The 26,038-nt window shown below is 59.3% G+C and overlaps 1 protein-coding gene across 1 annotated transcript in view; it reads left to right on the forward strand.

The window, feature by feature from the left end:
- TRAPPC9 (trafficking protein particle complex subunit 9) overlaps positions 1-26,038 on the forward strand; it is a 167,114-nt gene that overhangs the window by 107,009 nt on the left and 34,067 nt on the right. The window contains exons 18-21 of the mRNA XM_081111710.1: positions 972-1,114; positions 8,180-8,290; positions 20,138-20,291; positions 25,155-25,245. Coding sequence (XP_080967836.1) covers positions 972-1,114; positions 8,180-8,290; positions 20,138-20,291; positions 25,155-25,245 — 499 coding nt within the window. The remainder of the gene's footprint in view (positions 1-971; positions 1,115-8,179; positions 8,291-20,137; positions 20,292-25,154; positions 25,246-26,038) is intronic.

Below are 26,038 nucleotides of genomic sequence, written 5' to 3' on the forward strand. Positions count from 1 at the left end.
TGTCGCTGAGACACTTGAACATCCGGTCTCCTGCCTTCCGACCCGCTCAGTGGTCTTAGCAAAATATTCCAGTTTTAGGCAGCCAGGAGGCTTTCTCTTCAATCAAGGAAGAAAGACAGCGAGACTCAGTGATTTCACAGACCTTTTCTGAACTTGATTTTCACAAATTAGACAGTTATCTTTCTATAATGACATCTTTTCCCCTGGTTCTCGACAGAGCAAAGAAACCTCCAGCCGAAACCGGTTTGGCTTAGTGGATGGAGCGTCGGCTTGTGGACTGGAGGGTCCCGGGTTTGGTTCCGGTCGAGGGCATGTGCCTGGGTTGCGGGCACATCCCCACTGGGAGATGTGCGGGAGGCGGCTGATCGATGTTTCTCTCTCATCGATGTTTCTAACTCTCTATCTCTCTCTCCCTTCCTCTCTGTGAAAAATCAATAAAATATATTTAAAAAAAAAAAAAAAGAAACCTCCAATTCCAAGAAAATAGAAACAGACGACTCCTTCCTTGTTCTGTGGTACCTGACAGTGTCTGTCTCCCAGCTCCCGGGGCGTCTGCTACCTCACTCCCTGGCGGGCGTTTAATTTTACCCTAAAAAAGCAACCAGCCAACAGAGCTAATGTGGCAGCCTGCTGCTCGCCAGGCTGGGCTGTGCAAGGCCAGCGCCGGGAAGCTGTTGGCTCTCTTGCCCGCGTGCCTGCAGGGAGGAAGCCCCTGTGTACGCTGGGCGAGGGCCGGCTCCATTTGTCTATCAGCTCATTCACTCCCCCGTTCATTCCCTCAGTGTTTCCTGACCAAGGACCACACCTTATTCACCTTGTTCAAAGCGTGACCACAGGAGAGACGCCGCCCAGGGCCGCGCCGTGGGAGTGGTGGCCTTACCCCGCGCATCCCAGCCTCACCCATGCGAAGCTACCTCCTGCAGGTATGAGCTACTTTGCAAGGACTGACGCCATGTTTTACATGTTTGCAGGCCCTGGAAGCGATCCTGAACTTCAAGTACTCCGGAGGCCCAGGCCACGTGGAAGGCTACTACAGGGACCTGTCCCTGGGGCTGCGCGTGGAGGTGGAGCCGTCAGTGTTCTTCACGCGAGTCAGCACTCTGCCGGCCACCAGGTAATGGTCTGCTGCGTGTCCCTTGTTCCAGAGCCCCTGCGTGTGCAGTTCCACCTGGGCGGTCACCCTGCCCCCGCCCCCCTCAGCCTGGCCCTCACCCCAGGCTGCTGGGATGCCCTGGGTCTCAGGGCCTCATCCAAGGAGCAGACAGGGCCTCAGGCAGTTGGGAGTGCGTGGGGGTCCCCCGCATGCATCCCATGCTGTAGCGGTCATGCTGACATTGCCACTGCCGTATGCGTGTGTGTGTGTGTGTGTGTGTGTGTGTGAGTGTGTGAGTGTGTGAGTGAGTGTGTGGTCGGTGCTGTGCGGATGCAGCCCGCTCACTGCCCCGAGCCTGGCCTGGGTTCCGACCTGCACTGGGGCACCCGGAGGAGGCAGCCTCTCTCTTTAGGTCACTCTACGTCCCAGGAGACTTGTGTGTGGCCCAGGCTGCCCAGCCTCTCACTGGGAGCATCAGGCTGTTCTGCCCGGGAGCCCTCCCTGCCCCGCGGCCTCTCTCCTCCCGGGCCTGGTCTCCTTCGGGGAAGGAAGCCAGACCATGTGTCCACTTCAGACGACGTGGGCAGCGGTACGAGAGGGCTTCCTCTCTGAGAGGAGCTCACAGTTTCTCATGCACAGGTTTAGTCAGTGGGAAAGACCGTTCGTCTTCCCCAAAGTGGAGGGTGGCTGGGGCAAGAAGGAATGGCTCGGCTCAGGCTTCTCTTTTTTAAACGTATCTTTATTGTTGGAAATATTACAGATGTCACTCCCCCCCACCCCCCGCCACCCGAAACCACCCCTCCCAGCCTTCACTGCACTATTGTCTGTGACCTTGGGCTGTGTATTTATGCGTATAAGTTCCCAGGTTCCCAGTTAATCTCTCCCCCACCCCCACCCCCAGCTCATCAAAAGGCAGGCTGCACACGGGGAGAAATGTTGATAATACATCTCTGCAGCCGAGGCCTTGTAGCATATGAATAACATTAAACACCGAGGAGACGGATGTAAGAACCGTCTCAGAAGGAAGGGGTGCAGGTGGCCCACAACTCCCGCACCTGTTTGGTGGATGCTCCGTCGTTGGTCCCGGGGAGGGTGTGTGCCTGCTCCGCTCTGAACCTTGATCATCGATGTGGCTCTTCTCGTTGGTGATGTTTCAGTGGTGAAAGGTGGCAGGGAAACCCTACTTCCTCAGGGCCCACTCGATTCCAGGGGTGCCCAGCACCCCGTTTCAGCTCTAGAGCCCCATCCACGTCGGCACTGCGTCGGTTCCTGTCTCTAACTCGTCCTCTGTTGTCCATGAGTGAGGAGAAGAGAGGGGACTTGAGCTGTGGCCTCTTGGCACCTGATCCGAGCCTCTGCCCCAGGGCCTCTGCCGGGGAGTGCGGGTGCCTGGGCTCACCTGCGCTTCAGCCTGCCTGTCCCTCAGGGGTAACCGCCGAGGCTCCTGGTGGAAAGAGGGTGACATCAGACAGCGAAGGGCAGGGCTCGCTCCTTGGCGCTACACGGCGTAGATGGCGGTGGCGACCTCCTTGTTTACCTCCCTTCTCCCGGGGCTGCGCGCAGGCCTCGGTCGGCTTTTATTGAGGAGGTCAATTACCTCCGAGATTCCCTCTTCACACCAGCTGCCCGGCAATCTGGTCAGGGAGAGATTGAAATGGATGGGCCCTGCCCCGCCTGAGCACCGAGCCTCCCTCGGTCCCGGGGAGCAGTTTTTCCTCGGCTGTTAGGATAAATGATCCGGCCAGAGACGCTGCGAGGAAAATGCACTCCTCCGAGCAGGGCGTGGGGCGCAACAGTCCCATTATTCACAGAAATCACCCCCCTTGACACATCCCGGCGCTCATCCCGGCCATTTAGGAAGCTCCCATCTGCCCCGGCCGGCAGCGCGGCTGCAGGCGGGAGTCGGGCCGTGGCAGCGCTGATTTGTCACGGTCCGTCTTCCCCCAGTTGTTATAGTTCTGTGTGTAATCGCTTTTAGATGCAACGAGAATGGGGTTTGTGCAGGCACCAGGTCGTCTCTGCACCTGGTTTCAGTTGGCTCTGCGCCTGTGTCTGTGCACTCACATGTCTCCCAGCACCATCTTCCCTTCGTCTGGGAGGGAGGTGATGTGGATCTTGCAGGCCCTGCCAAAGTGTGTACCTAAGTGCCGAATGCAGGGCCTCACACAAGGTGGATCACTGAAAAGTGGTGTCATCATTTTCCTGTGTGTGCCACGTGCTAGGGAGAGAGGCACGCGTCACGCGTGTCACACACACCAGCTCTGGCAGCCGCCCTGTGCCTTCCGCAGGACGTCACTCACCTCGGTACATCCCGGGGCCTGTGGCCTTGCCCCGCCTCTCTGTGACCTCACTGCAGTCTCCTCTAGAGCTTGGGTTGCAGGCGGCCCTTGCATGATGCCTTGAGCAACCCTGTTCCGTGGACGGCCGGGTGTTCGTGGCTCAAGGACATTCGCGAGCTCGGCAGCTCAGTGTGCAGTGGGCGATGGCTTCGTCACCAGGAGCACTCGGACCCTGGGTTCTGTTCCCCTCACCTTTGACTGATTAAGCTCCTGGCTTTCTTACACACACAGGAAGCCCTCTGTGCTGAGACGGGCTGCTGAGTTGTTCTAGAAAGAAGACAGAATGGGAAACTAGGCAGCTATAGACTTTTAGGAGACCACCCGGATTTGGCCCCTGGTGCATGAGGCCATGGTGCCCTTTTGGGCTTTGCAGTCACCCAAGTCTGTGCTCCCAGGAGTGACCGGATGTTGATGTTTGGACCCTGGGAGGCCCCGGAGGTACCCATGGACCTCAGCCGGAGGAAGAGGCCCCGTGCTTCCTGGCTGTGGCGCATGGTGTTTGGATAGACTCGGTCCTGGGCGTGGGAATTTCTCGAGCGCGCTTGTGGCTCAGGCAGTCCTGGGCAGTTCGAGGGGTTGCTGTGGGCACGCGTGTGTGCTTTGCCTTCACTGCTCCCTGCAGCAGCCCCGATTGCCACCGCCTCACAGTCACATAACACCCTCCTGTGGGTGCGGGAAGCACTGTCACGCTTCCCCGTGGGAGCCTCCCGTAGTCCCATGGCAGCAGTATCCTTGTCTACATTGGGGAAACTGAGGCGCAGAGGAATGGAATGACTTGCCTAAGACATTGCAGTTATTGAGCAACCCAACTGGCATTCGGACGAGCTCATCAAGGTTGTTGTGCCTTTTATTTTCTAATCGCGTCACTATAAAAAGTTTTAAATGAACATAGCAAAATGGACTTTTCTAGCATGGAGTGTCGTGAGCTCTAACACACATTGGATTCACGTTCCACCACAATCAGGATAAAGAGCAGATCTGGCCCTCACCGGTTTGGCTCAGTGGATAGAGCGTCAGCCTGCGGACTCAAGGATCCCAGGTTCCATTCCGGTCAAGGGCATGTACTTTGGTTGTGGGCACATCCCCAGTAGGGGGCGTGCAGGAGGCAGCTGATCAATGTTTCTCTCTCATCGATGTTTCTAACTCTCTATCCCTCTCCTTTCCTCTCTGTAAAAAAATCAATAAAATATATATATATATAAAAAGTGATCTAGAGGTCAGATGCACGAAATTTGTGCAAGGGGCTTGGCCCTCGCAGCCCCGGCTTCTTCCAGAAGCTGTCTGGTCTAATTAGCATATTTTAAAAAAAAAGCAGATCTGTCACCCCGAAACCTCATCATATACTCCTCACAGTCACACCCGCCCCACCCTGGTCCAGTGCCTGTGGACCTGCCCTCCGGCCTCCTGTGTATTCGCGCTCAGGCCCAGCGTCTCCAGGACCTGGTGGAGACGGTATCCTGCTGTGTGGCAGCTTTTGAAGGGGACTTTCTGGTCACCAAGTTGCTTTTAGATCCATCGTGTCGCGGGCGTCAGTAGCTGGACTTTGTGATTGCGGAGCTTCCCTTGTCTAGGTGCACCCTGTCTGGGAGGCCTGTCACAGCCGAAGGACCTCGGGCTGTTCCAGCTCTTGGGACCATGAGTAGAGCTGCCATAAACACCGGTTCATCCCGACTGTGCGAAGGAGCATTTTCATTTCTCGAGGTTGAGCACCCAGTGGGCTTGCAGGGTCACACACAGGTCAGCGTGGGCTTAGCTTTAGGAGACACCGCCCGCTGCTCTCGGAGGCCAGTGCCCCGGGCAGGCCCCGGGCAGGAGAGAAAGGACCCTGCATCCTCTCTTCGTTGGCACTCGGCCTTGTCGGTGTTTTCCTGGGGCCACTTCAGTGCAAGCGCCGTGGGGTCCGCACCTGGTCTCTCTGCTGCTTCCCCAACGGTGAGGAGCAGCACGCTCACTGGGGGCTTAGTTGCCTTTTGTTGAGCTGTTTGTTCAATTTTTTTTTTTTTTTTTAATCCTCACCCGAGGATATTTTTTCCATTCGTTTTAGAGAGAGAGTAAGGGAGGAATAGGGGCGGGGAGGAGAGGAGAGAGAGAAACCTTGATGTGAGAGAGACATATTGATCAGCTGCCTCCTTCAAGGCCCCTACCTGGGATCCAGCCCACAATCCAGCACGTGTCCTGGATGGGGAATCGAACTGGCAACCCCCTGGTGCGTGGATGATGCTCAGCGGGCCGGGCAGAGACCCTGTTTTTCTCATTTGCGTCGTATCCACAGGTATTTATACGTGTAGGCGGGTTAATAAGATTGATTCTCGGCAGAGGGAATGGTGGGTGCCGACCATGTGGAGGTAGTTCCACATGCTCTGCCCTCTGTGTTGGGACATCTCCTCCCCTCCCCGCAGGGCTTGGCCACCCCCGCCTCCCCCTCCCCCAGGTCCTTCCCTGCCTTGGGCCTTTGCCCTGCCCTCCCCCACACCTGGCGGTGGGTCTGTCCTGCAGGACCTGCTCTGACCTAGGTCTTCCAGGAGGCTTTTGGGGCTTCCCTGTACTTCAGAAAGACGGGCCTAGGGAGAGAAAAAGCCCACACAGAAAGCAAGCGGGTTCATGTCCGCTCTGACTCGGCGTGGCGGGCAAGGTGCTCAGAGCCGGGACACAGGTGGGCACGGCTGCAGGTTGGGAAGGGAACCCATTCATGGATCACAGAGGGCACAGGCCACCGGCACGTCCTCAGTCAGAGCAGGAAAGGGTGGGTCCAGGCACCCAGGGAGCCGAAACACAGGGCCCAGAAAGCCGCGTGCCCATGTCCGTCCATGCGGCTGGGAGCAAGGACACAGATGTGGGAACCTTCCCCTCCCCACTCTAAAAGTCATCCATTTCCCTCCTCTGATAAATGTTTCACCAACTCCCTCTTCTGATGAAAGATTTTGCTGTGATTAAAGATTTCATGAAGTTATGACAAAGGCGGATAGATCGTTTTTGAAACTCATTTTCCCGTGAGCAGAGTGAAGAGGCCTGTTGTAGGCAGCTGTCAGAGCTAATGAATATTTTCCAAGAGCTGAACCTCTGGGGAGACACCCCCACCCAAGGGCCCAGGAGCAGCCGCTGCGAACCTGCCCTTCTGAAGGCGGGTGTGGGATGCGTCTCCCGCGCGGCAGCGAGAACCTTACGCTGCCGCTCTCCCTCCCTGCAGGCCAGGCTCCGGTGCGCATTTGAAAAATGGTATTTCCCAGATGCCCTGGCCTTTTTGATGACATGTGCATATGTGTGCACGTGTGCATGTGTGTGTGTGTACACATGTGTGCAAGGGTGTGTATATGTGGAGAAGTTACTGCCCCGCTCTCCTCGGGTCCCTTCTCTGGAAAGAGCAGGGGGTGGGGCTTGGTATGGAACCTGGTTTGTCTGCTGTGAAACTAGAGGCTTTGAGTGCTGCCTTGAGTCCCAGTCATCGCCTGGGCCTCACTATCCTTCCCCATGAACAGGCCCCAGGAGCACAGCCCTGGGTTATGGGGAGGAGTGACCTCACGGTGTTCCCCTCCGTCCCTTCCCCACCAGGAAGCCCTGTCCGCACTCAGGAGGTGCCCCCACGGGGCCTGCTTGGAGGTTACACCAGGTGGGGTCTTCTTCCTCGAGTCTCTTTTCTGTGAAAACTGCTCCCTTTGCTCCTCCAGAAGGAGAGTGGCTTCCGCCTCTGTTGCTGCCGTGGGCACGCTGCCCCGCGCAGATCAGCAGGCACATGGGCGACCTGTCACGTGCAGCTGAGATGCTTGGCATTTGGGAGACCGTGTTCGTTCCAGGCGGCATTTACCTGTAATGGGAGCTGAACCGATGGCACCGACGCCACTGAAGCGTGTGGTCGGTCTTGTTCTGTGTGTGCAGCTAATGAGCCTGGAGGGCGGGGGCATGAGGGCTGCTCCAGCTGCTGGGCCACGACACGCCCAGCCCCTCCTGGCCCCCCGCCTCCCGCAGCCCATGGTGTTTCCTCGTGGCCTCGAGTGGTTAATGAGCCCCTCGCACCCGGGCACTCTAGGGAGGGCGGGCAGGGAGCGGAGGCCGAGGGCGAGCGCCTCCTCCCCTCGGGCCTTGTCTTCTGTTGGATGGAGAGCCCCCTGCAGTCTGTCCTCACTGGCGAGGACTTTGACCCACGGCCTCCCTGTGGGAGAGAGGGCGAAGGAGCGGAGGCTCCCGGTGGGGGAGCGAGCCCCCAGTGTCTTCCACGCCCTAAGCAGGAGCAGGGGTGTGAGAACCCACAGCAGCCACGCACATCAGCATCGGGTTCTTCCCCGGGACCAGGGCCCGGCACCCTGCACCGGGCTCGGGCCTGGCACCCCGGGGAGCAGGGGCTGATGGGACTGTGACTTGGATGTGGCATTCATGGAATGACGCTGGCCGAGTGCCCGCCTTCCCCCCCCCCCCCCCGCTGTCTTACTTACATATCAAGTGTTCTGGTCCCCACACCTGTGAGTGAGGAGACTCCAGTTACCTCTCACAGTCGCGTGGTCTGTTCAGGGCACAGCAGGGTTGTGAGCATGTGACCCGGGACCGAGGAGGACCCTAGACCCACTTTTCCGAGTCCACAGTTTTGCTCGGAATGCGCCGCAGTCATCTTTCAGCCCAGGGGCACTGGGCATTTTTGTTGAATCGCAGTGCCGACATCCTCAAGGAGGGGGGGACCTTCTGGGGGGAGAGAAGGCAGAGCCGCTCTCCTCTCGGCCACCAGGCGATTCTGAGCCTCCCTCATCTCTCCCTGCAGCACCCGGCAGTGCCACCTGCTCCTGGACGTCTTCAACTCCACAGAGCACGAGCTGAGCCTCAGCGCCCGCGGCAACGAGGAGCTCATCCTGCATGCGGGCGAGTGCCAGCGGTGAGTGTCCCCCATCCCCGCTCCCCACGTCCTCCGCCCCCGATCCCATGTCCCCGCATCCCCACGTCCCCCGCCCCCCATCCCATGTCCCTGCGTCCCCACATCCCCATGTACCTCTCCCCACATCCCCGCATCCCCATGTCCCCCGCCCCCCATCCCCACTCCCCACGTACCTCTCCCCATATCCCCGCTCCCCACGTATCTCTCCCCACATCCCCGCATCCCCCACGTCCCCCGCCCCCCATCCCCGCTCCCCACGTACCTCTCCCCATATCCCCGCATCCCCACGTATCTCTCCCCACATCCTCGCATCCCCCACGTCCCCCGCCCCCCATCCCCGCTCCCCAAGTACCTCTCCCCATATCCCCGCATCCCAACGTACCTCTCCCCACATCCCCGCATCCCCCGTGTTCCCCGCCCCCCATCCCATGTCCCTGCGTCCCCACATCCCCACGTGCCCCCACATCCCCTGTGCTCCTCTTTCATCAGAAGGCAGAGTGTCTGCTTCTCTTCTTCCTGCGATGGAGCATCTTATTGATGCTTTTCTCTCTCCTGAGCCTGTACCCAGGCGCCTGGCATGGAATTCTTACACCAACATGTGCGCTCCCGTCTCAGCTGACAGACGGAGAGAGCGGTTGTTCTATGAAAGTCTCCCCCAAGGGTTGGGTGGTGCCGTGGGCATGGGGATGGGTGTCACAGGGCCCATTCTTCTATACTAGGAATGTACAGAATATAGTGCTACCTTTTATTTATTCAACATTTATGAAAAGCACATCTTGCCAGGTGTGCTTGGTCCTGGGAAACAGACACTGTTCTTTGGGGGCAGAACCCAGGCCCCCGGGGACCTCCCCCTTTAGCCTGGGATTGGGTGCAGGAAGCACGGGGCTGGCCAGGGCCAAGAGCTGGGCTCATCCCCAGCCAGCCTGGGGGTTGGGGACAGCTGTGTGTGGAGCTTGGTGGGTGCTGCGCAGCCCTCCATCTTACTGGTCGCCTCTCCTGCTCATGGCTGTTTATCGGTGGCTAGTGGACAGGAACTTCTGTTTCCAATCACTTGTTCCTCGAGCAGATTCTGCATTTGCTCACGCAGACCCTGCCTAACATGGCGCCTCCGCCCTCCCCTCGGGGCGGCTCTGCTTTGTGAAGTCATTGCACTGTTTGTGTTTGCTCCTTGTGTTTGGGGATGTCTCTGAAACGGGCGAGGCCGTGCGTCATGAATGCTAACGGAGACCTCGCTGGGAACATCTCAGCGGGTCGGTGCCCGCGGGGCTCCTGGGCCGGTGGGCGAAGCTTCTGGGCTCAGGAACCTTTGTACTTGGAAAACGTTTGACTGATAGGAACTCACCAGGCATCGTTTCCTGCTCGGGGGCCTCAGGGCCGCCTTCTGATCCCCGTCTGCAGCTGCGCGTGGAGATGCGGGGTGAGGGCAGCCCTGTGTTGAGGGAGGCTGTGCCCACGCGGCCCTTCACCTGGGCCTTCAGGGCGTTGGCCACAGTCAGATATTCCCCCCACGTTGTCCTTGTTCCCTAGGGGTGTGGCTCCCTGTGTCCACAGGTGTTCAGGAACCTTCAGAGGAGGGGCCTCGGCCGCGTGGGCCCCCTCCCTCCGTGTTGGGGGGATGCCGTGAGATGTTAGGTTCCCGTGAAAACGAGCACGTCCCGCTGCGCACAGCAAGGTCTTGGGGGCTGTGGGGCCAGTGAGCACGCTCCTCCCGGACCCTCTCCTGACAAGGAGCCATCTGAGCTGCAGGCGAGTGCTGAGCACGGGATGAGTGTGTCGCTGTTACTCGAAGAAACCCTGGGAGCAGCCAGTGTCGCTGACGGGGCGTGACTAGTAAACTGCGGTGTGTTTGCGTAATTGGCTGTTGTGCCGCTATCAGAAACGATGTTTTCATAGAATGTGTCATGCGTGCCCACTGTCACAGTGCGGGCAGTGCAGCGCAGACATGGGCGGGGAGGCAGGCCCCTTAGGGAGGGACACCACGCGGCCACAGCTGCCGCCAGCATCCCAGAGTGGCGGGTTTCCCCAATCCCTGCGCCCGTGCGGCTGGGAAAGCAGCCTTCACTCAGAAGTCAGTCCTGCCGGCCGACATGGCTCCGTGGTTGAGTGTCGATATGAACCAGTCAAGGTACATGCCTGGTTGTGGGCTCAATCCCCAGTGAGGGGCGTGCAGGAGGCGGCCGATCAATGATTCTCTCTCATCATTGACGCTTCTAGCTCTCTCTCCCTCTTCCTTCCTCTCTGAAATCAATAAAAAACATATTTAAACAAACAAAAAAAGTCAGTCCTGCCCTGGGAAGCCTGCCATCCAAGGAGAAGACAAGACGGACAGACAGTAGGGAGGGCGCTGCCTGACACAGTGTCGCAGACTCTGGTTGGAGAGGCGCCCTGAAGCCCCCGGTGGGAGCTGCCTGGGCCTTGTGACGTGGCAGGGCCGCTGCATGCACAGGAGAGGGGGCGTGACCCAAAATGGGGGAAGGGAGGCAGAGTCCAGGCGCTGGCGGCACCTCAGTGGAGACTGCGTCCCGGCAGAGGGGCTGTGAGTAGCAGGCTGAGCAGTGGCGGGCGCACATACGTTGTGAGGAGGCGTGAGGGTATCGACAGGACAAGCCTCACAGCTTGGCTCTGGCCCCTGGGGACCCAGGGCCGGGATGGCCTCCCCCGGCTGCTCTGCTCCCCAAGACGGGTTCCCTGCCCACTGTGCTCCTTTATTCTCCACGTGGGCTGAGGGGAGCCAGGGCTGCCAGGGGCCTGATTGCGGCCCCCACTCAGGGTGTCCTTCAGCTCAAGCCCTCCTCACCAGCTGACTGGACTCTGTGATCAGCCGCTGCCTGACATTCAGGCCCTCGCTTGCCGGGCTGACCTGACGGGGAGGCCGTCCACACCGGGAGGAGCAGAGCGAGCTGCAGGGTGTCCGCGGGTGCTCTGCTCCTCCAAGTCCACTTGGATAGCAAGTCCGCTGGACGAGCCTCCACTCTGGGTGGCCCCACGCGGGGCCGCTGGCCTCACTCTCCGCACTCTCTCTGCACGTCCGTGTGCACGTCTGCGAGGCAGAGGGAGCGGCCTGAGTACTGGGCGCAGGTGGGCTGGGCACCAGACAGCACATCCATGATCCCTGGGCAGGGCCCGGGTGCAGGGCTGTCCTCCCAGTTTTGTCGCGGAGGGACCGCAGCCCAGAGGCCTCCACCTGGGTCGGGGCCACTGCTGCATGCGGGCCTGTCCCTCTGCCAGACCCGGGTTCTTGTCTCTGCAGGGTGCCCGTCAGCTCTCCTGGCCTTTGAGGGGACGGCTCACTAGCGGCTTCGGTGAAGCTGTGTGCCCGCCCACAGCCCCAGTGCTCTCCAGGGCTGTGCCCCGGGGTTGCCCCAGTCCCCTGTGACCTTGAAGTAGCCAGGTCCACTTGTGCCCTCCAGTTTCTATGGCAACCCTGGGCCTTGCTGTGGACAGAGGTGGTTGTGGCTGTCGGGACTCATTGGCGTTAAGGTAGCTATTTTTAGCTCCGTGAGGAGACGCTTCAGTTAGGGCTGTCACAGGGCAAAACATGGGCCCAGCAGCGGCTCGTCGCGCGAGCGAGGTGGCTCTGAGCAGCGGGCCTGGTGCCGGGTTTCCTCACCTGACTGACCTTCTCTGGCTCCTCTAGCTCCTGACGCCCCACAAAGCTCTTCAGGGCTCAATAGAGTGACCTCCTGTGCCCAGTTCTGGGTCCGCAGAGCCGCCCCGAAAGAGGTGCTTTCCTCCCAGGTGGGGCCACCCCAGCCCCTCCCCAGTGCTCTGTGGGCTCGGAATGTCTGTCCTCCAGCAGCGCCCAGGCGTCCAGCTGGCTTTTGTGCCCCCTCCCGTCTCATTTTCTTGGCACACTCCTGCTCACCGTTCTGGGGAGAACCCCAGGGACCCTAACTGCTGGACGCCTGGAGGTGTCCCTGTTCAGGGTCCAGTTCAGTTTATTCTACTTCAGCCGTCCACGGTGTTGTCGCTTAAATGTAACTGTTTGACTTGGCGAGTCTCTTAAATCCCCGAGCCTGCTCCTCCTGTGATAAGGAGGAAAAGGGGCTCCATGGGGCTCTGTGAGGGCGAGCCGAGACCCCGTGTCAGAACCTGGCCTGTGCCTGGCACACAGCGCTCACTCGCTGCCCCTCGCTGATTCTGAAGCCAGAGGAGCAGGGCCTTGGCACAGGGAGGCAAGGAGCCAGCCCTGTTGAGGCTGAATTTGGGTGCAGGTTAAGCCGCGGAAGCGAGAGAAAGCAGTGTATTGTCCAATGCGGGCCTGGGGAGGCGGTCCATTTCTGCCTTTTTCTCTGAGGAAGGAGATTAGAGGAGGAGATGTGTTCTTATGGAAATGCAGTTTGGGGCGCTGAGAACGCATCACTGCAGCGAGGCATTCCTGAGGCAGGAGTGTCTCTGCCCAAAGGCGCGGGACACGGTGATGGCGCGGGACGCGGTGACGGTGCGCACTCCGGCTCTCCCCGAGGAGCTCCACGGTGTCGTTTCTCCGCTGCATGGCCGTGGAAATGGTGCTTAAGCGAATTAATGCTCTGGGCTTTATTTCTCTGAGACTCTCCGACCTTCAGAGCCCTTTGCTGCCGACTAGAAAGACTGACCTTGGAGCCAGTCCTGAGGTTTTTCTTAGAAGGGGCTGGAGTGGGGTTCCTGAGACAGATGCGGGAGCCACTGCACAGCCACTTCCCTGCAGACACACACTGCCCCTCCCGTCTCAGGTGTTCTGGGACGGCCACTGAACAATGATTGATTTTTTTTCATTTTTTTATTATGAAAAATTTCAAACATGCAGCAAAAAGAATTTCACAGTGAATACTGGTAAACCCCCCACCTAGATTTGTCATTACTGTTTTGCTATAGTAGCTTTATCACGTATCTGTATACACACACGCACACACATATATGGTGTCACAAAAAATGTGTATACACTTTAAGAGCTGATAGCTATTAAATGAAAATGAAATGTTTTAATAAACACTGCCTTTATAATTAATTCATAGTGTGTGTATACATTTTTTGGGTGGATACCCTGTATCCTATTTAATAAAAGCGTAATATGCAAATTGACCGAATGGTGGAACGACCGGTCGCTATGACGCACACTGACCACCAGGTGGCAGACGCTTAATGTAGGAGCTGCCCCCAGCCCACAGGCCCCAACTGGCAGTGGCGGGGGGTGGGGCCTGCGAGCGGGCAATGCCAGGCCAGCTAAGGCAGGTGCCAGTGGGGGCCCCCTCCCCCCATTGCCCTGCCGGTTGCCCCGCAGATTGGCCCTGATTGCTGGCCAGGCCTAGGGATCCTACCCATGCATGAATTTCATGCACTGGGCCTTTAGTTTTTATATACCTATTTATATATCTACATCTTTTTTAATCCATGATATTTGTTCATGGATTTTTAAAGTAAGTTGCAGACATCAGCACACTTGCTCCGAAAAACACGTGACATGCATGTTGTCAACCAGATTGAATACTCTGTGATTTCAGAATTGTAAATAGGTGGCGACTTGTGTGACGGACAGCCTGGCCCATGTGGGGAGGTAGCTCATGCACTTGAGTGGAATGTGTATCCGAGGTTGCTCGCTGCATGGTCGCTCGTACCTGCTGGGTGGGCACGAGCATGGTTTTGTTCACTTCTGTCTTGACTTGTGTGTTCTTCGGCCTCTCGGTGAGGACAGGACGGGGAGTGCACCCACGGCCCCTTCACTGGCTGCCATGAGCGCCCTGCCCGCACACGTTGCTGTTGTGGGCGCTTGGGCACCACAGCTCAGCCAGGACGCAGTCTCCACTGAGGTGCCACCAGCGCTCCTGGACCCTGCGCCTCTCCTCCCATGTTGTGTCCTGTCGCTGCTCTCGGTGCTCCCACACACTCCACAGATTGCCATCGAGGCGTAAATCCCCCAGAGCCGGGTTCCCAACATGGACGTGTGCTTTGACTGTTTCGCAGTCTCTCTGGCAGGCCATTGTCATCACGATAGAGCAGTAAGTCACAGCCGTGTTACAGGGTGAAGCGCCTGAGTTTCTCATTTGCCGCCTTTGTGGTCCCCTCCCTCCTCCGGCCCCGGACACGTGACCCTCACTGACAGGCTGACAGAATTCAGACCTGCGCTGTCTGGGGGCTGCCTGTGCCTGGCCTGCATGGGGCCGGTTCTGCAGATGAGACAGTCCCAAGCCCATGGCCCGTGCAGACAGATAGGGGGAGAGGGGCGCTCCGGGGGCCTCGGGATGGCTTAGTTTGCGCCGAGAGAGCAACGACTCCTCCCTTTCTCTTGGATCATCCCCGATGCTGGGCTTCCGTATGCTGCTGTGTTAGCTACGTGCCCGAGGAGCGTGCCAGGCCTGGGAGTGTTCGCCTTCTTCCTGGACGCACCACATGATCCCACAGTGAAACCTCAAGTGTGAGGACCGCCGTCGCCTGCACTGGCCCATCACTAACCCACAGTCCTCAGGCTCCTCCTCTGTGAAACGGGTGTCACACCTGTTCCTGAGGGGCTGTGAGGATTGGGTAACATGGTCCTTGAGGGCGGGTGTTCAGGCTGAGGCCGTCATCTACTACTCATTCCTCCTGTTCCGAGTGGACGGCCGAGCTCCCCAGGTTCATGATTGTGGAGGTGGGGTTGGCATTGTCTGCAGGCCCCTGCCTGGACCCCCTGGGCAGCTGGGAGGTGGGAGGGTAAGAGCAGGGCTGGCTGCCTGTGCCCGACAGCGGAGCCGGGAAGCCAGAAGGCTCTGGTGCCTAAGGGTCGATGCGAGCAGGCGCGGTCCTGCCCTGCCTTGGTTTCTGCCTCTGTGCCAGGGGCACTGGTGGGTTGTGGCGAGTCCACAGGTTACCACGTGTGTGCCACACGGTGAGCACTGGAGGTACCTCTGTGTCATCCTCCTCCTGCTGGCCCGCGTGGTCTCCTTCTGCCTCCTTCCTCTCTGAGCCTCTTCCGGGAACGTTCCCGTCTGAGCTCCCTCCCCGTGGGGCCTGAGCTCCCTCCCCGTGGGGCCTGAGCTCTCTCCCCGTGGGCGCCTCTCACTGTATGGCAGGTCGGGGGGGATCGAGGCTGTCTTTGAATGTTCATCTCGTCACTGTGATGTTTCTGCCCTTTTAGTGCCGTGGCCGGAACGAGTTGGGTATAAATAGCGCTTCTGTCTCCTTGAGGCCGCGAGCGCTGCTGTTGGCCTCCTGAATGGAAACCAGAGCTCATGCCAGAGCTTTGATCTCGCCATGACTGCCCTTGTTTTCAATGTGATCTGAGCCAGCCGCCCTCCTGTGAGGGGAGGCTGCCCGAGAGGCCACGAGCAGGCACTTAGCTGTTCTCACAACTCTTGACATTACAGGCCAACCCCAGGCTGCCACGGCTCTTGCCCAGGCCCCACAGCCTGTCCCTTGCAGGAGTCGGAGGGAGGTAGATGCAAGTTACAACAGGGCACAAGACCCCAAGGGCACAGCCCCCCGTGAGCATCATCCCCTCACCCAGCGCATCTGTGACATCCAGGTGATCCACTCTTGTTCAACACCCACTGTGTCATCTGCAATGCTAGGTGTCACTTTTGTGTCACCTGTGGGTAACAGAGGGTTAGACAGACAGCGGGACCTCCTCACCCAGGACTGCCAGGCGGAAGAGCCCCTCACCTACCATCTCCATCTCAGGTGAGCACTCCACAAGCCAGGTACCGCTGTTGGCGTGCATGCTTGGTGCTTAGCACGTGGCCTGCGGCATCTTCAACCTCACAACTGCACTCTCAGCTCGTCCCTATTCTTACAGCTAGAAAGTGCTCCAGGGGGCCAGCTGACTGGCCCCGAGTGACACAGACGTGGGTGCATGTCCAGGTGTCCATGTCTCCGCAGCCCTGAGCTCTGGACATGAGGGGGGGCAAGCAGACATGTGGGGCCCCTCTCCAAGCTTGGCACACACCCTTCGATGGTTTGCAAGGGAAATCTGAGCGTTTCCTGTTCTTGTTTGCTTTTCTCATTTAATTTAGGGAATAGGAGGTTTAATTCAGAATCGATGAAATGTGTAATTAGATGTAATAGTCCTTTTTTACTAATGGCAACTGATTTAGTATGATTGAGGCATTTTGTTAACAAAATGGGGCACTTCCCTCCTTAGCCAATCAGCTCTGTACTGAGCAGTTCCCTCTGGGAGGAGAAGGCTCCAGCCACATGCAAGCCTGCTGGTGCCTCTTAGCTCAGCCAGTGTTTCTACAGCACCTACTGTGTGCCAGGCCATGTGCCGGCCGCAGGGCAGGGGAGGACAGATCGTCTCTCTCCGCCCGCTGGGGAGACCCGTGCCTGCGATGCTGGGCTTTTTGATGAGCTTGATCAGAGACACTGGGAGCACAGGGGGTGGGAGGGGAGCTTAGCCGGGAAGGTGGGGCTGAGACCTGGGCTAGACCAACGGGTGCTGAGTGTTCCCGTCTCGATGAGCAAGACGTGGGGGTGATGCTGGCGGTGGGAGCGGGGGAGACCCTGGTGGGGTCCGGATCCCAGAGGCTGATGCCCTGGCGCGTGGTCAGGGTGCGGGGAGCCGCTCTGGCCCCTCCCTTGGTGGTGTGAGTGCAGACTGGTGTGTCCTGCTGGCTCGGTGACGGTGCAGTCATGCCAAGAGCTGCATTGGAATAGCTGGTCTTTGAAATAATGAGGACTGATGTGGGTACCTCCGGGAGAAGGCCAAGGCCTGGGCGTTGAGGAGCCCCCACTTCTCCCCACCCCACCCACTCAGGTTCAGGTCTCCAGGATCTTTCTGGGCTCTGTTCACCAGGCCCTGCCAGGCTCCTTGAATTCAGCACCTCGGTCAGCGCCGCCCTTTCTCACCCTCACTCCAGCTGCCAGTGGTGCCATTCCCTGCCTAGACCTCCCCTGGCTGCCAGCTGTGCCCCGTCTAGACCTCTGGGCCCCACCGTGTCCCCTTCCCACCCTCCTCCTGGCCATCCTGCTCGCAGCCTGCTGCCTTGCAGCTCCCCCGGCACAGGTGGCCGGCAGTGCAGGCACGTCGTCAGCGCTGGCCTGGTTCAGGCCGGGCTCGGACACTTCCTGCCGCTCCCCTCCCTCCTCTCCCGGCATCCCGCTGACTCTGCTCATGGGATCTTGGCTCCCAGGCCTCTGCCTCCCTGTCTACACCCCTCATGACACTGGCAGTTCCTTTGGAGCCTCGGCCCCCCATCTGTAAACCGGGACCCACCTGCCCACACTCGGGTTGCGCCAGGTGAAGAGGGAGAAGCTCCAGAGGCTTGGCACGGGGCCCGGCTCCTCTCGTTGCAGCCCCTGCGGGACGCAAGGGGAGGGAGCTTAGTGCCCAGCCCAGAGAAAGGCCGCAGAGCGCTAGAGATTGTCACTGGGGAGCTTTGATGCCTCCCTGGTACGTAAGCCTCTTGGAAGGAATGTTGGCTTCTAGTTTTTATTTTCTAAAGGCGTCTCCTTTAGTTCTCAACCTGAGTTCTATAAATAGGACCTGGGGTTTTGTGGACGGAGCCGTTTGTTGGAGGTTGCATGAACGTTACTCTGCACACAGATGATACTTAGGCGATGCCGACGTGTAAATCCCTGGGGAGGCCGCGCCTCGGGAACTTGTCCTCCTGCTGGCGGCTCTGGTTTGGATGGGGCCCTGGCACTGAAAACTGGTTTGGTCAGCCGCCGCGTGTCCCCCGTCCGGCCTGAGCGATGCCCGGGCCGGCGGTCACAGTCCCGCTCCTCCACATCCCGCTCCCGGCAGTGACAAGCCGTCCGGGACGGCCCCCCCTTGGCCCCTGCCTGCCCTGCCCCCTCAGCTCCGCCAGCCGGCTTCCCAGCTGCCCCCGAGGTTGCCCGGCAGCACTGGTTGTCCCTTCCTGCACCCCCATAGCACCTTGAGCACCTGTGTCATAGCTCTGACCGCCACCTGACAGTCCACCTCTCCGCTCTGTCTCCCCAGGAAGGCAGGTGGGGTGGGGCGCAGCGAGGCCCCTGGCGGGGTCTGAGGGGTGCATGGAGTTAGCGTCTGGAGGGTGGAGCCGTGGGGAGGGGCCAGCCAGCGTCCATGCAGGGCCATGAGCAGAGGGCTGCCTTAGAGCCTGGCTCTTTGTCTCCTGTGACCGCAGTACAGTACTTTATCTCAGCTCACCCTCTGTGATGGGGGTGGTGACACAGGTCCCCCTAAGTGTAAAATGAGATAGTGCATGCACAGGTGCCTCCTCTGCACCGTCTGGGGTCTCCTCCTGGGTCCCTGCAGCTAGTTCCACACCTGAGGATTCAGCAGAGGCTGCCTTAGCAGCAAGAGGCCACATAGACTCCCGCATGACACACCACACGGACTCCTGCAGGTCATGCCACACAGACTCCCGCAGGTCACGCCATAGAGACTCCCGCAGGTCACGCCACACGGACTCCCGCAGGACAGGCCACATGGACTCCCGCAGGACACGCCACATGGACTCCCGCAGGTCACGCCACACCGACTCCCACAGGTCACGCCACACGGACTCCCGCAGGTCACGCCACACGGACTCCCGTAGATCATGCCACAAGGACTCCCGTGTAACACACCACAGGGACTCCCGCAGGTCACGCCTCCTAACTATCCATCACCTCCCAAGGGAAGTTCAATTTACTTCCAAGGGGAGGGTCCCTCTAAATCCGACTCCTTGGTTTGTATTTAAACGTCATCGTTAAGATGTCTGGGGCGAGGTCTTCAGCTGTTTAAAGACTGAATCACACGATGCGGCATTTAAGACCAGCGCTTTCTTTAATAGACTCTTTGAACATCTCAGCACCTTTCTTTTGTGCCAGCTCTTGACTATTACTGATACATTTGGCCATAAAATGAAACATGAAAATTGGCAGTCAGTCGTCGTATTAATTCTACTTCACTCTGACTCATCAAAGATGAACGGGATCATTAGCGGCAGGGATGGTCTGGGAGGGGCTGGGAGCGCGGGCGGGCGGGTCGGAACTGCAGGCCAGGTCTGCGAGCTCTTCGGCGCCTCCTTACCTCCTTGGCACCTGGGTCTCTTCCTCTGCACGTGGGGTCAGTAGCCACCATGGCAGCCACTATTTTGAGTGTTTGCATGTACTGGGCGCTGTGCCAGCCACTTTGTATCCACCATCGTCTTTAATCTGCACAGAATCTTACAAATGGGCTTGGTCAGCCAACAGAATGGAGGGTCTTGTAGAGAATGTGACACTAGAGCATGAACCTGTAGGGTAGAAGTGGCTTAAGAAAAGGGGGCAGGCGGGCGCAGGGGCTGGCAGTGGGCAGGCGGGCGCAGTGGCTGGGAGTGGGCAGGCGGGTGCAGGGGCTGGCTGTGGGCAGGCGGGCGCAGGGGCTGGCAGTGGGCAGGCGGGCGCAGGGGCTGGCAGTGGGCAGGCGGGCGCAGGGGCTGGCTGTGGGCAGGCGGGCGCAGGGGCTGGCAGTGGGCAGGCGGGCGCAGGGGCTGGCAGTGGGCAGGCGGGCGCAGGGGGGCCGGTGAGGCGTGTTGTGTGTGAGCCAGTCTGTCTGGCCGAGGATAAGGAGTGACGGGGCGCTGATGATGCGTTGCAGATCCCAGGGGCTTTGGGGTTCCCAGGTTGCATAAGTGCCAGTCTCTGAGGTTCTCCACAGCGGGCCCTGTCTGTCCTGTCCTCTTCCAGATGTACCATTTCTGGGGCCCGAGCCTTCCGCGAGGTGGGAGTCTGTGACCGAGGATTCAGTCCTACACTGTATGTTGAACCAGCTCTGAAGCTGGAGCTACCCTGGGAGTCTGTTATTTCATCTCCTCAGAACGCACCCGTCATGAATTGCGATAATGACCCATTATGTCGTCTCACATTGGCATGTGCTATTCTCCCACGCCAGCGAGGACCTTGACCCCCACCCCCTGACTAATTCTCTGCTGTGTCCTCTTCTCTCAGAATGGCGATTCAGGTGGACAAGTTCAACTTTGAGAGTTTCCCAGAGTCCCCTGGGGAGAAGGGACAATTTGCGAGTCCAAAGCAGCTGGAGGAGCAGAGGCAGGAGGCGCGCGGCCTGGAGATCAACAGCAAGCTGGGCATCCGGTGGCGGATCATATCCTTTCACGGCCGTGGCTCTCGATGCCCCTGCTCGGGCTTTCTGACCATGGAGGGGACCCATGAGGGGTTAGCTATTGCATTTTTAAAAAATATACTTTTATTGATTTCAGAGAGGAAGGGAGAGAGAGATAGAAACATCAATGATGAGAGAGAATCATTGATCAGCTGCCTCCTGCATGCCCCACACTGGGGATCAAGCCTGCAACCCGGGCATGTGCCCTGACCAGGAATCGAACCCACGACCTCTAGGTGCATGGGATGACGCTCAACCACTGAGCCACACTGGCCGGGCAGCTATTGCATTTTGCCACAAGTAGCTCAGAAATGCCATGGCTGGGAGAGAGGGCTGGAGAGAGGGCATTTTTCTCTGCCTCTCACCACCTGGAAGGCCCCCGAAGGAAGCACCACCGATCCAGGGCAAGGCAAGGTCTTGGGCTGGAGGTGCTGGCCTTGGATCCCAGAGTTCTTGCAGGGTGGATACTCGTGTTAGTGACAGGTTCTCCTGGTACACCTTTACCTGGTACACCCCCTGCCCTGAAGTGCTCCCTTCATCTCACCTGGCCCCATGCTCGCCTCTCCAGGTCCTCAGCCCACAAGCCCCACAGCAATGCGCCCTGCAACTCCCCTGGCAGCTCAGTGCACTGCCTGGCACTCCCCGTCCACTGGTCTCTGACACCGGGGCGCTGAGCCGAGCCATTGGCAGCCCTGCCGTGATGAGAACGCTCCCAGAGTTTCCGGTGCAGACTGGAGACAGTCGGGGGAAGAGGCTCACTGATTACCTAAGCACCTTTCCATCAGCGTAACTTCTATTTATGACGACTTGCTCATTTATTTGGGCTAAAGTGGGGCTGGGCGGAGACCCTGCACTGGTGGTTCCTGCAGAGCTGGCGCATGGGTGCCGACGGCCGCTGTCCTGGGGGATGTCGAGGAGCGGCCCCCAGCCCAGCACCCCCTCCAGGACGCTCACTAGGAGCACCCGTGAAGGGTTTTCCGCTGGGCTCACAGCCATGTGTCTTAGCCGGCGCTGAGAGCAGGGCACTGCTTCCCCTGGGCGAGGCGAGGTGGGCTTGGGAGAGTCCGGCCCCCCACCGGGCAGCACAGGCCCCAGCGGAAGGACTGATGGAACCATCATTTTCTCTAAAGTACCCGGGGTGCTGGTGAACTTCAGTCACATAAGCAGATGGGATCTCAAATGCTGCTCAGTGGCTTCAAATGGCCCTTTGATGACAGCACATCCCCCAATATTTCACCCCTGATGGCTGAGCAGACAATGGGAGCGAAGGTGTTTGAACCTTCTGCGTTTTCCCTGCATCTCACTATGTGTTTCAAAGATTCGGAGCGAGCATTCACAATTCCCAAGACAAGTAGGTTAACTTAGACGTGTGCGTGCAAATGTTTGTGAACAAAAGGCCCTGCACAAACACTGATGAATAATTAAATGTAATTATAGTGATGGATGGCCAGTGAGATAAGATCTATCCAGTAGACTGGGCTCCTTAAAGCAGGAGGGACCTCATCTTGGTGGGTCTTTTCATCCTCAGCACACCCACAGTGCACGGACTGGGTGTCGGTAAACACCCTGTGTGGGTTCAGGCCCTGCAGGGGAGGCACGTGGGGGCGCATGCACACCTGAGCAGGAGTGTAGGGAGGAGGGAGGGCTGGGGGTGCATCAGAGAGGGCGTCCCAGATAAGGTGGAGGTGAGCTCCAGAGACGGTGGGCGGTCACCGGAAAGGCCAGGCTGAAGGGGGCTCCAGGCAGGGGTCACCGGCGGCAGGCACCGGAGTGGGAAGCAGCGCTGGATGCTGGGTGTCCTGGCTCACTCCCCCGAGGGTTTGTGACAGGCAGGAGGTGTGACGACCTGTAGTGACTCCTGGTAACTGAGCCATGCCTTTGCGGCAGGGAGTGGCGAGGCTGGGGGCCTTGTGGTTCCTGTCAGTCAGACACTGCCTGAGCTGGGAGCTCACTCTGGTTCAGCAGCACAGGGCTGTCAATCGTTACACACGGGTGTGGCTTCGAGGCTTGCAAAGCCTGGGTCGCATGACAGTGATGGCACAGTCCCCCTGCCCCAGGGTCACCTTCCCTGCCCTCCGAAGGGACAGGAGCAGGTCGGGGGGACAAGGACCTGTGACTTAGTTGGAGACTTAATTGTTGCGTCCCAGATCCCCGACCAGAAAAGGGCTTAAGGCAGCGGTTCTCAACCTGTGGGTTCATCCTTTGGGGGTCGAACGACCCTTTCACAGGGGTCGCCTAAGACCATCGGAAAATGCATATATAATTACATATTGTTTTTGTGATTAATCACTATGCTTTAATTATGTTCAATTTGTAACAATGAAATTGGGGGACACCACAACATGAGGAACTGTATTAAAGGGTCATGGCATTAGGAAGGTTGAGAACCACTGGCTTAAGGGGAGGCAGGCTCTTCAGCACCACGGAGAGTCTCCAAGGGCTGTCCTGGGAGCTGGAGGAGAGGTGGGCCCAGCGCCTGGGGGCCCTGTGTGTGGGGGGGTCCCCACCTTTCCTGACGTCCAGGTTTCCTGTGTCTGCAGGTGGGGCTCCAGGGTCAGACTGCCCTGATCCCCCCACTTCCTTGCGGTGCCAGCTTCCTTAGTCTCTGCAAGGGCCTGAATTAAAAACTCTTTAAAATGGAAATGGCAGTCCCTACCTTCCACCCTCCATGTTCTCAAGTCTAAGGTGAAAATAGTATTAAGTGGAGCAGATGTGTGTTAAACGCGTCCTGCACGCAGGCCTCGCGTGGGGACCCTGCGGAGATGTCCTGCTGGTAGGAATGATGGTAGGGGTCATCGCCATTATCACCGTTCTTGATCTCTGGCCGCAAGTGCCAGGGTCTGTGTATGTGAGGAGCAGGAGCGGCGCAGGCGCTGGGACTGTCGCCTTGGCTGCAGCGGTGGCAGAGGAAGCAGCAGGACGCGACGGCGTGGCTGAGGCCCAGACACAACACTGCTTGGGTGGCTCCTGGGGCCGAAAGGGGGTGTGGAGGCAGGTAATTAGCTTTATTAGCTCAGCTGTAGAATTCCATGGCTCCCGCCCGAAAGCAAATTAATACAGAAGTGTGCTCCGGGCCCGGTTCCCAAAGCCCCAGAGCCATTGGCAGCTTTGCAGCGGCTCCCACTCTGACTCGCTCCTCCAGCGAATCACTGCCAAGCTCCTCAGTGGGGCGCGGCTCGCGGGCGCCACTTCCGTTCTGCAGGCCCCGCGCTCAACCCGCCTCGAAAGCCTGGTGCGATTTCTGTAGTGAGGGGGTAAGATGCCACGTCACAGAGCCTTAAACAAGGACATGGACAGGCGACTGCCTCCCCCCCCCCCCCCCAGCGGTACAGGACAGGGCCGGCTGCTGTGGGGTGCAGGGAGGGGCCAGCGCGGCCTCTCCCCGGGGAGGGTCCCTGAGGACAGCGTGGCTGTTTCTCCGGAGTCCCCGCGGGCAGGTGGGAACTGAACACCCGCCCCTGTCGGTCAGCCACTGGCTGTGGGCTGCGTGGAGGCGGAGGGGGCTTTGTGGGCCCCCCTGGCAGTGGTGGAAAGAGCTGTCGCCTGTGCCTGTCCCGCCTTAGGCCAGGGCAGGGGCTGTGCAGGTCATCTCTGAGGTCACAGACGCCCAGACGCCAGTGCCCAACAGGCTTCCCGCTGGGCTGGCTCCTTGTAAGGAACAGAGGCTTTGGCTTTTCAAAGACAGCAGAGCCAAGGGCGCTGTGTCCCCACAGATGCTTGTCCCCCTGCGGGACCTCCGCCACCGTGACCCCTTGACTGAGATGGGTGTCCTCGCTGAGAGGTGGCCTGAGAAGGGGAGGGACACAGCCACAGATGGAGCTGGCTGATGACACGTGTCCCCTGCAGGCCTGCAAGCTGCGGTGGCTGGGGCCAGTCTTAGTGCTGCATCCCGGCCACCTCCGAGAGTGTCCCAGGCTCTGAGATGAGTCACAGTGCAGGGCCGAGTAATGTCAGCTCGGTACACAGCCCCGTGTGTAATGAGGTAGAGAGCATTTCATCTGGAAAGCTCTTCTTAGGGAGAGAGTTATCTTTGGGAGAAACACGGATAGATTGCTGTGGCGGAGTCGGTCCCTGTGGCATCTGAGGCCACAGAAATGATGGCCGTGTTCCTGAGAGTAGGGGAGACGGGGAGGAGGAGAGAATGAGAGTGGGGTTAGCACTCCCCACGGGGTGACGCTCACCCACGCTGCCTGTGGGTTACCCTCACTCCCCATGAGCCTGAGAAGGCGTGCTGCTCTTGAGCCCATTTTACAGGTGAAACCGAGACCCACCCCTGCTCACCAGTGGCGGTGCCAGGATTCAGTCTCCACACCCCCTGCTCAGCTACCACGTGGCACTAAGAGGAGGAAGAGCAGAGCCCAGTAGGGGCTTCATTTCCTCAGGGCCCCCACACCGCCCCGGTTCTCAGCCTCAGTCCTGTCCCAGTCTACCTGCCAGTACTCGCTCCATGACGAGCTCACACCAGAGAGCCCATCTGTCACACTTGTGTAATTACACCACAAGGCAGAGCTCACACAGGAAGCCAGTGGGAATGCACATGTGTCAGAAACGCACCTGGTGGTGTTTATTGAGGAAGACCCCCCATTTCTGCGTCCCCAGCGAGGACAGCTGGGGGTCACAGGGGCCGCCCTGGGCTTCCTCACCGGCTGTGGCTTCCTTCTCGGGGTCTGCGGTCGGAGGAGGGGCCTGTGTCCCGCACGCTCAGGGGTCTCGGGTGGTTGGAGGATGGCATGTCTGCATATCTGCAGGTGGTTTCCTGTCTGGGAGTCTATCCAGAGACTTCTAGCACTATCCCTCCTGTCCCGGGGCCCAGCAGGAGCTGCGTTTTCCTTGACCGAGGCTCACCCCTCGCTGAAGCGCACGGGCGAGGCCAGTGTGGAGGGCGTCCTGAACCAGCTGGCCCTGGAGCACCTGCAGCTGGCCCCCCTGCAGTGGGGTGAGTACGCCCTGCCTGCGCCTCGCCCTCGCCCGCTGCGGGGCTGCCCTCAGCTGAGGTCACCATGGGAACCTGGGGGCGTGGGGGGACTCACCACTCCACCAGGCTGGTGTCTGTGTTTCACCTGAGTGTCCTCGCAGCCAGACCTGTGACCAAACCCCAGGTATGAGGTGTGCTCGGTGCCTCTCGGTTCCAGGTGCTGCGGAGTCCCCGCCCTCCTCGCGGCACCTGTCCGATGGGCGTGTCTGCTGTGGTGGGGGTGGACTCTAAGCGACCGGGGAGGTGGGGGAACAGGAGTGTCACCTCCTTCCCTCTGTCCCCTCCCGAGGAGCTGGCAGCTTTCCACAGAGTCAGCGGGGAAGAGCGTGTGTCTGGTGAACACCTACCTAGACTCCCCTGGAGCATAGCCACTGGGGGCCTGCCTGGGACCGTGCGCCGGGCACTGGGTCTGGTGCCCTGGACGGCGGCCGTCTGTGCCTCTAATAGCAGCCATAGCCCTCGGCTGAGCAGAGCGTCTCGTAAGAGGCTTTCCCAGCTGATCCTGCGATCTGCTCAGGGACGAACAGGAGCCCGGCATCTCGGGGCACAGAGGGCGCAGCAGCCGTGAGGCTCCGTCCTGGCTCTGCTGCATCGGCAGTTGTGACATCTGGGGCTGGCGGCCCAGCCTTCTGAGCCTGTTTCTCCTCTCTAGGCCGGGGATGCTGAGGGCACCAGGTCCTCATGGGGGTGGAAGATGTGCCCCGACCCCACCGTGCCCAACCTCCCAGAGGTGGGGGTGGGCCTGGGTGGCGGG

The sequence above is a fragment of the Myotis nattereri genome, assembly GCF_964212035.1.
Source record: "Myotis nattereri genome assembly, chromosome: 17".
NCBI classification, from domain to species: Eukaryota; Metazoa; Chordata; class Mammalia; order Chiroptera; family Vespertilionidae; genus Myotis; species Myotis nattereri.